General features: G+C 44.5%; 1 protein-coding gene across 1 annotated transcript in view; it reads left to right on the top strand.

Annotated features, from left to right (window-relative positions):
• NSG2 (neuronal vesicle trafficking associated 2) overlaps positions 1-11,546 on the top strand; it is a 36,453-nt gene extending 24,907 nt beyond the window's left edge. Inside the window, exons 4-5 of the mRNA XM_061360283.1 lie at positions 7,902-8,012; positions 9,569-11,546. Of these exons, the coding sequence (XP_061216267.1) occupies positions 7,902-8,012; positions 9,569-9,760 (303 nt within the window). The 3' untranslated portion in view covers positions 9,761-11,546. The remainder of the gene's footprint in view (positions 1-7,901; positions 8,013-9,568) is intronic.
• The last annotated feature ends 1,863 nt before the right edge of the window (positions 11,547-13,409 follow it).

Genomic DNA, 13,409 nt, shown 5'->3' with positions numbered 1-13,409 from the left:
TTGGCTGAGTCTAAGCAGGGGAGCAGCTCTTCCTGGGTGTGTTTCAGATTCCTCATCCCCCTGGTTGATCCATCTGAGTGTCCTGTCATCCTGTGGCTCCCTCCCTGCCTACATGCCTGAGCTTTCTTACAATAGCAACATGGATTCAAACGATGGGGTGGTTCACACTTGGATTTCATCCTGACATACAGGTGCGAGGTAGCCAGGATAGATGGCTAGATCCAGGATCTGGGAAGGGCTCCTGAGTCTTTCACTTTAACTGTAGCTTTCATGTAGAGATCTAACGTTGTCAATCTTATGTCTAATTATCAGCTGGAAGAAGTTACAGGATGAAGGGGAAAAAATTACCCACTTGAATTTATCACTATAAGCAGAAATCCTTGTAATGAGATCACGAGTGTATGAACATATACCGAGGTGCCCTTACAGCTGAAACCTTTCTACTGTGCGGCAGGACCTCTGGGACTGGTCCTGTGGGAAATGGATTGATGACTTGTGATATTTTTCTCTCTTGCATGCAGGTTAACTAGGTTGCCAATGGAGATAGGTTTCCAGGTGTAACGGCATGGCCATAAACTGTGGAAAGAGCCTTGTTGCCTATCCAAGCATAGCTCTTATGCTCTTCTGTGCAAATAATCTTGACAGAATTCTTGACAGAAATTCAATTTCATTTTTCACATGTTTTGCCTCATTCAGTCTTTCTTCTTCTACAAAGAGAAAATTAAACCCAAGAGAATGTCTTCAACTGAACTGACTATTAAAGGTCACAAAATTTCCCAATACCCAGCAACATTGAAGGTATCTTGTAAACCAGACATGGCAGTCACAGTGGCATCCTTTCCTGACAGATGTGAAGAAGGTGAAACTGCAGTGCCAGAAGAGACACAGGCATCTGGCTTCTGAGATCCCTTATTCGCATCCCAGCTGCTAAGACTAGTAAGACTGTGCAGAATTTTGTAGGGACTTTTCCATGGTAAATGACCTTTACCTGGCAATTAAAGTGATCTCTACAGTAACACACAGCTCTGCATTCTGAGAGCATTAACTCTTCTCTTGGCGCTGCTTGTCTGTCTGGTTCTCCTATAGGCGGCAATGCTTTTCTTGTTATGGTGTCTTCTTTGCTGTACTCCTCTTTTGAGCATATATAAGCATACATATTGCGTGCTCTGAGCAGTGAGAAAGGTGTCCAGAGTCAAATATCTATTTGCCAGGTTTAGAAGAAAAATCATGCTTGATAGCTAAGAAGTGCCATCCATGCTGATGAAACCCCTGTGTGCCAGCTTCTTACAAGAGCTGCATGAGCACGGAAGAGAAATTCTGTGCTGTTTTCATCAGACAGGTTGATAGAGATCGCATCACCTGTTTGCATCCTGAGAATTGCTCCACTTAGGTGGCAAATAGAGGGTAGTTTCAAATGCCTGGGTACCTGGGACTTGTGCCTGATCCAAAACAGCATGTGGTACATATTGTGTTCCTCCAAAGCTGGACTGAGTGCAGCTGTTTCCCCCTCAAAGAAAGGGCAGCACAGTGATTTTCCAGATGAATTTTAGACAGCAGATGATAAGGCTGCTGCCTGAGTATGAGCAGTGATGAGTCTGAGCTTTAGTAGTGGAGCACGAGGATTGCAGTGCTGGACCAAACAGTAGCTGACCATCTCATTTGGAAACCCATTTTAGTGATCCAGAGGCAGATGTGTCAAGGCAATATGTGAAAACCCAAAATGGACAATTTCTCACCCTTCTGAAAAAACCTGAGCCTGCAGAAGGTGCCTATGGATTCTAGTGTACTGTAGGAAACTAAAGGAGATTTAGATACCTGGCTGCCTTTGTGGGTCTGTGTCTAAATGTCTGATTCATGCCATCAAATATGAGAATTTGGTGGAGGTAGAAGGGGCTGTCGCCTTTGTTTTAAGCCCTACTTCAAGCCATGTGGAGGCTCTCTATATGAATATCTCATCTTTTTGGAACCTTACTGAGCTGCTTTTGCCAACCCTATTGTACAGAGTGGATTTGTTAGATTGTCATATATTTAACAGACTAATTGTGGTTTGAGTTAGAAAAAACACCACTTCTTCACAAAGTGTGGGTTCAGTTTTGTAGGATGTCTTCTGCTGTTTTTCACCGTTGCATTTGAATGCCCTTGTTATTTTCCCTCCCTATCCATTTTTCTTTTCACCATTTTTATACTGAGTCCTTGCAGTCTGTGACACCATCAGCAGAGCCTGGGAACAAAGCATAAAGGTGGAACAAGCCCTGACACCAGGGCCATGATTATAGGTTATGTTCCTCCAGCTGCTAATGCGAGTAATATGTGACTTTAAGTGGGAACAAACCCACATCCCCCACACCTCACCAGCACAGTTTGGATGCTGAATACTAACAGAGAGCTGTCTGCATCCAGTCCCCACTGGGAAAAAAATATTTGTCAACTGAGTTCAAACAGTGCATAAATTTGAGGGAGCTGCCATCTGCTGACAGACCCTTCCCCCACTGCACTGCCTGCAAGTCCTTCCTTAGAAATATCTGCTCTGTGAGGAGTGTTCCCATCAACCTCTGCTGAGGATCCACCTTTTCCCTCTTCCTTCTTCCCCCTAGGTGTTTCCAGAGACTTCAGGTTTCCCAGGACTCTAAGGCACCAGAATACCTCACTGGTTTGTATGGCAGTCAGTACCAGCCCCGTGCACAGAGCCTGCAGACTCTGTGGTATGTTATCAGTATTGCTGTCAAAGCCCCTAACCTTGATTTTTGGAGTGACATGCATCTCCCTACTCTTCATCCATGGGGAATGATGGGTGCACACCCTCTCTGTGTAAGGGCACAAATTTTTGCCAAGGAAAACAGTAAGGAATGAAAATGTAGAAACCTTGCAGTGGAAAAGGCTATTAAAAGAATGCCCTGCTGTTTGGATGTGGCATTGTTCTCTGGTTTGCTTTTAAACAAGGCTTTTCATTGTAGCTAGAGAGGGAATAAGGGTTTTTTTGATGGAAAAGAAATTCATGGGCAGCTGTTGAAATCAAAGAGAGTGGGAGGGATACTTAGATGGACAGCATGAAAGCCAGGTTAACTGGAATACCATTGCAATTAGATGTCATCTCACTGGAGCAAAACCTCCTGACAACTGATGTCCTGTTGCTTGATGAAGACACATCCATTTTTTTATCTGTGCTGCGAAAATGCAACATGTACTTCATCCATGGGGAAGGTGGGGAGGAACCAAGCCAAGCACGCTGTTGTTGATGGGAGGTTGACATCATCTTTCACGGATGTAAGGGCCTCTTTCCATGTTGTGTGGAGGATGGGGAGTTTTTTGGTGTAGTAAGGCTGTTGTCTCTTCTCCATTCCAGCAGACACTCCCCTCTTAAGGGAACCTTTCGGAACCATATGAGACTTTGGGGAAAAGGCAGGCAAATATCCCCCCTTCTTCTACCCACTCGAGCAGTCACACATGACAGATTCATGCCTGCAGCACTTCCAGGTTTTATCTGCTTGCTAAATTTTATTTCACCTCTGTGAGTGTTTATATTGCTTAGAGACTGCCAAGGTTCATGTTAATCATAAAAAAAAAGTGGAGGGTTATTAGGTATTGCAGCTCTGTGATTTTTTGGTGTTTGAATGTCAATGAAGCTCTCTCTGCTCTGGAATAGCTAGAGAGGTGGATCTTGGCTCTGGTATGGCAAAATATCCAGGGATGAATTTTTCTTCTCTTCCCTGGATTTTAACATCTTACATGACATTTCATCCCAGAGCAATTTTACACTATGTATCATCATGTGTAATGTTGTGTCACGCTGTAATTTTGCCAGTGCATGAAAGGAGGAGCGAGGTGAGAATGGGCTCAATTACACCCCAGAGGGAGGGGAGAGCTCAGTGGAGTGACTCGCTCCTGGGAGGTAATGAATTGGGTGTCAGCACTTCGCTGAGCAGAGGAGGATTTATTATTTTGAGGGGTTCAGTGGGCAGAAAAGAGGAAAGGAACCCATCAAGTCACATTACTAATGGTCATTTCCATAGGCTGTGCGTGTATGTGGGATTTAACAAAGGAAGGGACATTCATTCTTGCTCCAGGCAGCCTGGTTCTTCCTTTTCTGAAGGCTAAAGGAGGAACTTGGCTGATTCAACTGGCTCAGGGTGAGAAGCCTTCAAAGCAACTTTGATGTCAACTTTTGGGGAAGGCAGACACTGGTTCTGGGCCAGGGAGACAGCTCATAGTTCATGGATATCCCACTCTCACTGATGCAGAGGGGTAAAAAGGAACCAGGTAGATATTAGAGGAGGAGGAATCATAGCACAGGGTGTATGCATCCTGCTGCTGTGCAGCTCGTGCTAGCGCTGATGAGGAAGGTTGTATTTACTAGAGAAAGCTAGAGGATGAGTAGCTGCTTATTTCTCAGGGAGAAGAGGTACCTCCTCACTGACTTACACTTGGTGTGTGCCCCAGGTGGCGTTTGGTATAATTTCATTGCCCTTTGTCTCTTCCTTTGCCCTCAGAACAAGTTTGTTCCTTCAATTTAATCCAAACAATATTTCCTTTTTTTCCAGTGTACATTGTATTTAGGGCAGAGCAAGCAAACTGGAGAGCTGAACAGTTCTGTTTTCTGAATTTCTAGCCAGGGCTGCCCTATAGCATTGGTTTGGTACAGCAAGATCTACATCTTGCTTCAGTGCCTTCAGGGTAACCTCGACAGGGGCTTACTTTTGTCATTGTCATCTTTGTATTACTTTGTATTAAATTCTTTGTGGAGGAAGTACCTGGCTTAACATGCTCTCCTAAATGAGGAAGAGTTGAGGAACATGTTTTCTACAGAGAAACACGCTTTTCCACACCGGCATGCCACATTTCGGTTGTGATGGGTCTTTTTGGAGAGGGGCTTTTTTAACCAGGTCTCCTGTTGAAAGAAGTAGAGAGTGTTGGCATACTCAATCCAGGAGCTCTCTCCTTTTGACTATACTTTTTCAAAGGGACATTTTTCATTTTTTTCCAGGTGTATTATAACTTCTTTGGGGGCAGAAATCATGGCAAATTCCATTTCCATCTCCATGAATCCAACCGAGACTTCTTCCTCTTCAGTGCTGTGGAAAGGGGTATGGCTTCCTTGGGTTGGGAACCCATGGGCTACCATAAAGCTGGTCTGAAATATTTCTACTCAAACTTGCAGGCAAAATGTGCTTTAATGGAGAGGAGGTGGAGCCCATATTTTCTTGGTCAGACTAGCTGCAATTCATACCTTTTCTACCAGCTACCTTTTGAGCACACCAGGACTCTTACACATGTTCTCTTATGAGATCCAGCAGTAAGTGCTTCTCCCTCTGCAGCTGCCTTTTGCTTAATTGACCCATTTTGCAGCAGATTAGGCCCCAAGGAGGAGGTTAATATGAGCAGTTATTGTAAAAGGCAGGTTGAGGCTTCAGTGAACTGTTCATCATTGGAAAAGCCTGTTAGCCTCGATCTTCTTACCTTTTACACTTTATTCTAAAATATTCTGACTTAACAATGAACTTATGAATATCTCCTGCTAGATACAGTCGCCACACCTCTCTCTTGCCTGAGTTTTGAAGTGAATGTATTCAATCAGATTTAACACCAGGCATGCAAATTTACCTTCACTCTTCCTTTCTGTTGTAAAACAGCCACGAAAACTGTAGCTCTGGATCTTCCAGCACTGCAGGTAGCATTACCAGGGCTGCTTTAGCTTCTCTGAGTAACAGTCCCAATGTGCTGTGTGCAACATAGGAATGTCTTGCAGCAGGCAATGCATCTTTCTGCAGGATTGATGAGGGTGAGAAGTCTTTTTCTGCCCTGCAAGCAATTACAGTGGCCCTTTGAGAATATGCAGGGATTGCATATCATATAGGTTCTCAAAATTACAGCTGCAATGGTAACCAAAAGAGAGAATTAGAGCAAAATTTGGTATGAAACAATGAACATTAAGCAATTTGTATATCTTTTTTTGATATAACATTAGTACTATTATATAATATTATTGTTATATTAATATTATATTGATGAATTCTCTTTATAAGCTGATGCTCCTGACAAGCCTGTGCACTACCCAGTAGAAATTATCTCTGCATTTCCCTACTTCCTACCATCACCAGTCTCCTGTACATTTGTTAAGGGACAATTTCTGCCTGTACCTACTATTTAATTTCCTTACCCATATCAGAAATTAAAGAGGATTGTGACAGAAGTGTAACAACAAAATGGTGGATAAGCCCTGTATGACTAGACGGAGCTGGAAAAATCATGGCTTTTCCTTGCTAGGGCAGTAAATAATAAAGGATCAATTGCCTTTAGTACAGGTAGGTGCAGCCCTGATACTGGGATGGGGGCAAGTTTTGGAGGATGGGCATGGTATGGTGGTAGCATGCCTGCAGGCAGGGGTGTTAGCCAGGGTCAGGCACACAGCCTCAGCCACATCCTACTGTTGTGGCAGTCTCAGTGGACGGCTTTTGATGTGACCAGGCAAAATTTGCAGCCATGGGATCAGCTTCTGGTGCCAAGATTAGAAAGTGGGATTCAGAAGGAAACAGATTGAGGTTGTGGGTAGGAAAAAGCCTCATGATTGCTGTCCCTGCTGTAAAACCTATGCCTGACCTCAGATGTTTGCTGTAGGAACTTCCTCAGTGTAAGCTCTCACAGGCTCACTGAGATCAGGAACATTGCAGCCCCTTCCCCGTGCAGGCAAACATCCTGCAAAAGGCATTGCTGCTGGTGCTCAGTGCCAGGGAGCCAGAGCAGGCTGGGAAGCCACCGCAGCTCTAAATGCTTCCCCTGCTCCCACCCCCGTCTTCTCTGTAGGTGATTTCATTTGATTAGGAACTCTAGTTTGCATGGTAACACTGGAGCCCCGGGGATTATGACATTTTTTTCACGCCAATCCAGATCAGTGTGAGACAGCAGTCTCAACAGGATGGGTTGCTGTAATTCAGGCCGTAGAAGTCCAGAGCCATTTATGCTGCATTTGTGAAATTACCAGCTGGGACCAAGAAAGCTTTTGGGAAGGGGAAAAGGAGAGTGTATTTGGGACCCTTGCTCAGTCTTTAGGGAGGGAACAGCTCAGCTAAAATCAAGGGTCAGGGCCTCAGTATAGACATGTGAAGGGGGACAGGAGACTTGCTGTTGAAGGAGCTATTTAAGAGGGAATTGGAAGGGCTGGAGAGAAGGGAGCTAAAGCAGAGAAACAGAATGGTGCAGCAAAATAACCTGCTTGGGAATGAGGAGAGAGCGAATATCAGCCCTAGAGAGGATACTGAGTCTGGTGCCTCCAACACCACCATCTGCTCTTGGATGTGCTGCAGGATTTACATGCTGCGCTTGTTTGGTTCGGGGTGGTTGAGGTATTGACCTTTTACAGCTGGGATAGAGGGTTCCCTTTTTGCCACCCTCCTTTCTGCAAGGTACTTGATGCACAACTTACCCTGTGGCATTGCCCAGAAGGCACAAAGGCATGAATGCTACGAAGGCTTCATTCTTCCTACCAGCTCACCTACTGCTGCTATCAGAAAAGCAGGATCTCACCAATGTCGTAAGGCAGTTTATCTGCACAGATTAGACCCTGAATGTGGGCTCCAGCTGCTGGTGGATCCTGCTGGGCTAGCAGATGATGCTGCTGATGGAACAGCTGAGAGTATGGGAACACAAAAAATGTCTCAGCAAAACCCATTCTTTTGCAAGGGGTTAAACACAGAAATGTGCGCTCCTGAAGGTCTGTGGGGGGATGGAAATGATGTGAGAATTCAGCGCTATTGGATCTAGCATTCATTCAATTACCATGCTTTGTTAAGTACTGCACAGTGAAGACTGCAGTCTGTTAGAATGGCTGTTACTGTAAGTCATTTAATCATGAGGTTGCTCATATGCCATTTTAACATATGTAGAGTAACATCATCCCTCTTTTGTAGGTCACTATTCTCATAAGTCTGGCTCTTGCATTCCTTGCCTGCATAGTGTTTCTTGTGGTATACAAGGCCTTTACTTACGACCACAGTTGCCCAGATGGATTTGTTTATAAGGTAAGAAACTTCAGATGGATGAATTGCCTGACATAATGATAGACTTTAATTGACTGCATGGTTACAGTTCTAGTCTGTTTTTTTGACCAGGACAAACAGAACATTTGGCAAGAATGTGTTGAAATGGGAAAAGTGTTATGGGAAATGTGGACTTGCATCTGCCTCCATCAGCTACTGTTACACTGTAATTGTTGGGATTAGCATGATGTTCAGGACAGATGTTCAGGAGCAGTCCCTCATATTTGTGAATGGATTTATTGCAGCTGGAATCCTGCATTTGCTTCCCACACGTTCAAGTGACTGAGGCTTACTGGGATACGTTTTAATGGAAAGCAAATTCCCAGAGTGCTGGCACATGTGCCCTTTGTGAAAGAAATCCAGATTTGCCCATGTATTTTCTTTTTAGGTGCTTTTGAGGCACTATCAAGAGCAAGACCATGTAACTTCATTGCTAAAACCCACTGCCCAGTGATCTTATAGTGAATATTCACAGAACTGTTTGCCTGGTCTGTTGAGAGTTAAAGAAACACCCACAAACATTTGCAAAATAGTTCTTCCTGTGAGTAAACTCATAAACTCACAGGAGTCTTGACCACACTGGGGATACTCTGTGGACTGGAAAATGGAGTAAGGATGTTGATTTATTAGTCATCGTGAATTATTCCCTTAGGTTATATAAAAATGATGTTAGAGCCATGAATTTCAGCATCAGATCCAAACGTGAACTTCTGAAAAGATTAAAGGTTTTGGACTCAGATTTCAGCTGGTCACATTGAATTGGGAGTTGGGGGAACTCAGAACAAAATAATAATTGTACCTGGAGCCCTTTCTGTCCTCAGTGCTGCTTCAACTTCAGTGAATACCAACCAGATTGATGTTTGTTACCATTTGATTGCTCTTTTACAGCTGTTGCAAACCAAATTGTTTTATCTATGCAGTTGTTAGCAAATGAGTGTCCATACTAGCGCAGCAGAGATGCATGGGCAGTGTCTGCCCAGACACCGAGCTCTGACAAGGACTGGCCAGCTGGGCTATGCTTCCTACCTTCTCTGACCAAGGTGGTCATCCTACAGGTCAGAGATAACACACTGCAACAGAGCAGCATGTAAGCAGCTTACTCTGCCTCTGCTTGTCCTCTACGTGTCTGAGGACTAATCCAGGATGTAGCTCTGCAGAGCTTTCAGTCCAGCATGTGGCAGGAGCTGCTCACCCAGTCTTGCTAGGACTGCAGCAAGGGGTCTTGGTCTCTCTGCATACTGGGAATGTACCAAGCCAGTCAGACCTTCATTTTACAGTCCCCATTTTCCATCTGTGGATGAAATGAGCTGCCATCAGGGTTGCCAATAGCAACAGGTTTTGAAGGCTGTGCCTGACTCTAAACTTTGTGCATTCCTGCGGCACTAAAGGGCAGTCAGGGCTGTGCAGCAGATGCTCTGGCTACAGCAAGTCTGAGTCAAATGTTAGCCATGAGAACAGCTAACCCTATGGATTTTAAAGTGAGAGCCTCAGGCCAATGGGAGCATTCTTGATGTCTCTTGCTTTCTTCCCCTTTCCAGCACAAGCGGTGCATCCCGGCCTCGCTGGATGCGTACTACTCCGCACAGGATTCCAACTCCCGGGGCAGGTTCTACACTGTCATCAGCCACTACAGCATGGCCAAGCAGACCAGCTCCCGGGCTGTATCACCCTGGCTGTCTTCAGGATCGGTAAACCACGAAGCCAAGGCTGCCAAGACAGAAGGTCACTAAAATTAACAAGTGGTGATGGGCCAAGTGTTGGGGGGGTGGGAACGGACACCACCATGTCTATACTGCATTGCTCTAAGCTGAGGGTGCTGTGCTAACAGCATGACAGGAATAAATAAAACCCAAGTGCAGGAGTCATCTTAATGGATATTTCTTTTCGTGCATTGTTCTCGTTGATTTGTTACTGAGTCGAGCTCTTGTACAAAGGCATGTTTGATGTTTGACTGTACCTTACGATGTAAAAATATTTTTAAATCATTGCTTAACTATTTGTTAGAAAAAGAAATGAAAAAACAAAAAAAGCAAATTAGATGAACAGCCAGAGAGGATAAAAGCAGCAAAGAGAATCCTGCAAAGCTGGAAAGCTGTGACAGAGGCTTAACATTCAGTGAAGGAAAAGCTGAAAGCCTTTTGAGAGAAGGGATAGAAAGAACCTGGTACAAAGACATTGTGATGTTGCTTAGCTTGTCACGGGGGCAGGGGGAAAATATTGCTGTCAAATTGAATCTAGCATCAGTGTTCATTTGCTGATAAATAGAAGCATCCCCTCCTTCCTCAAACATACACACATGGAAACACACATGTACACACACCCCTGCACAGTGGCCTAAGTAAATCCAGAAAGATCTAGGCATTCATAATGAGCCACCACTGTGCTGGTGATCTTGGCTGGGCTTTGAGGCTAAAATCCTGGTTGCTATTTGGATATGGAGCAGGATGGAAGCAGACAGAGGCTGCTATAGTGATATCATGAATATACTTCTTAATGCAGGACTAGGAGTCAGGAGATCAGGGCTTTATTTCTGCTTCTGGCACAAATTTCCTGCATAACCTTTGGCAATTCTCATGAGGCTTCATCCTTTGGGACCTCTCTCCTGAGCGCCACCAGCAGACAAAGAAATGCCATTGTGAATTGAGGAGCCTCTCAAGAGTGGTGGTGATAGTGTAGAATAGTATTGAGCCTCTAACTTCTCAGCCCCTAATTTTCCCTCACACATGGAATGGGATACTCTTGCTTCCCTCCTTCAGTGTCAGGTACTTTAGTATTTAATGTCATTCTAAGTAAGTAGAGAGGGATGGCTGCAGCATGCTCTCAGAGTCCAAGAGTTCCATCAAACCTCTGCTTGCAAACACAGACCAGACCCCAAGCTTAATCCAGTCCTGGCTAATGTAGAGCATCCTCTCCCCACAAATGGCATGTGGAATTAGTGCAGTCTGGTGGGATTTCAAAAAGGATTCTCCTTTTTCAGAGCTGCAAGCCATTGCTGCAAGGCAGCTCTGCTTCTTGGTAGCGCAGGCAGGTCGAGAGTGAGCAGCAGGAGCAGAGTGCACAGGGAGGGCAAGGATCACATTTGACTAAGGCTGCTTTCTCAGATTTGTGGTAGACTGGGATGGAAATTAGGAACCGGCCCCTTCTTCCCCTGCATTGGGCAGTTTTGAGCTCCATTTTGCATACATAGACACTAGAGGGTGTTAAATGAGGGCAGAACTCCTCAGTCCTAACAGGCATCATGATAAATAACTGTATAGTGTAGCTAAAAATGTAGTGCCAAATGCCATTGTCTGATTTCCTTTCCTATCCTTCCTTCCCCTTCCACCTGTAAATCCATTTCTCTCCCACAATGTACAAACCACCCCCTCCACCCACAATCAGAACTCCAGCCAACCACTGAACAGTTTATAATTTTGTGGTGTATTTTTTGTCAGTAGGTAGCAGAGACTGAAGTATTTTTTGGTGTAATTCTTGAACTTTTCTGACGGGATTAAAATAAAGCTAGATGTGACTGAGCGTCCCTGTGGCTCCAGCAGGTTTCCTTGGGTTGACTTGTGCCTTGGGCTGGGAGGTGGTGGGAGGGATGTATGTGTGCCTGGTACTGTCAAGAGACTGCACCTCTGCATGGGACCTGGGGTGACTTATGGATTCCAAGAGGTTTTCTCAGAGCTTGCTACTTTCCCATTTAATGGCCTCTGGGGCTAATTCTGTATGTTCCTGCCCATTTTGCAATTGTAAATAGAAAAATAGTAATTAAACCCAAGCTTATCTTCTACTGGTGACTCTAGACTTTACAGAGGGACCTCCATTCCCATTTTAAGGCCCATGAATGATAGAAACTTTGGCTGACAGCAGTGTCTCCTTTGCCATCTGCTCCGGTTGCAAGTGTTCATGTACGCTGGAGCAGGCTCTGGAAGAAGAGCTGTTGCAAAAAGGAGCCCTGCAGGGAAATACCCTTGACAAACAAAGAGCCACAGCTGAACTTGGAAAAAATTGAGCTCTGTACCCAAACTCTGCAGCTTGGTTTCTAACAAAACCACAACTATATTCATCTCACATTGTTCAGAAAGCAGATTGTATTTCCTCAAATCCTTCAGCTCCTTCAAATGGAAAGATACTCCGGCATTAAACTGGCTCATTCCCAAAGGCTAAAGAACGTTTTATAAAAACCTTTGGATGGCTTTCGTTTAAAAAAAGGTGTATTCAGAATTGTGAAATTGAGCTACTGTAGGAGAGAAACCACTCTGGTGTTAGAGGTCACTGCCGAGTACTTGTGAAATGTTTGAAAAGGATCCAGTGTGCTTCACAGGATTGATCACAGGATAACTTGACCGTGGTAGTTCTATTCCCCAGTAATTCTCTAACTGTATGTTTACTTTAATCTAAAAAACCCAGGAATCAAATAATTTGAATTAAAAGGTTCGAGCTATTATGAGATAAGTGAGTCAGTGGGGATAACCATTCCTATTTAATATAGGAAAGATCAAAATCTGTATGGAGCAAAAGAGAAAAAATGAGACCCAAAGAAGACTCATGGGAGAGTGAAAGAAACCAAGCAATTCAACTCCAGCTGCAAGTTCCATTACTGTTTATACGTTGCTATGGTTTTTGTTCAAGCTGCAGTAGAGCTTCCATGCACATATTTTAATCACAGTAGCAGAGAGACTAAATTGAAATTTTGGTGTGTGTTCTTATTTCAGACTTTAAAAGCCTCCTTCAAGGTTGATCATACATTTTCAATGCTGATCTAAGAAGCGTATTGGTGATAGTGCAGTCTCATCCTGGCTGTCACCTCTCTGTGCTGTCTAAAGCTCCTGTCTGGCTCTGCAGAATAGTGTTTTTGTGAGTTAGTGTCTGGGCGAGGGCCCAGCCTCAGCTCTGCATGGTACCAATGAACAGGAGCCTTCCCTGTGCTTCTCCCAGCATTAATGTGCTGGCCAAGTTAAGTCAGTTCCAACCTCTTCATCTGTAACTGACACGGGTAAAGCATGACTCCCTTGGTGCACTCTTCTCCATTATAATCGACCTCTGCAGTAGGCTTGGATTTTGAATTATCCACCAGAATATGCTTGTGGACCACTGGGACTGGAAGATTTCGTTTCTCTTCTGAGACCATCATGCCGGAGATGGGTGCCTGGACTGTTTGTTTGTCCTAACTGGAGTAGTAGGAAGGGATGAACAAGAAGTGTGAGCACATGAATGAACTCACCTTGTGGGGACAAGGGCATCCTGAACAGCCAGGAATCCCATGGAATGACTGGCAGAACATGTAGCGAAAAAAAGAGCTTTACTAAAGGTGTTGTGATGCTGTGATGGGAACTCAGCTACCCCCAGTCTAGGCTTGGGAAGGCAAGGAAGAAATTGTGGCTGTTGGAGCCT

Source organism: Neopsephotus bourkii, unplaced genomic scaffold, assembly GCF_033783945.1.
Source record: "Neopsephotus bourkii isolate Nb327-2 ecotype Australia unplaced genomic scaffold, CSIRO-AGI_Nbou_v1 NB_1016, whole genome shotgun sequence".
Taxonomy (NCBI): Eukaryota; Metazoa; Chordata; class Aves; order Psittaciformes; family Psittacidae; genus Neopsephotus; species Neopsephotus bourkii.
This window is presented reverse-complemented; position numbering and strand designations above follow the sequence as displayed.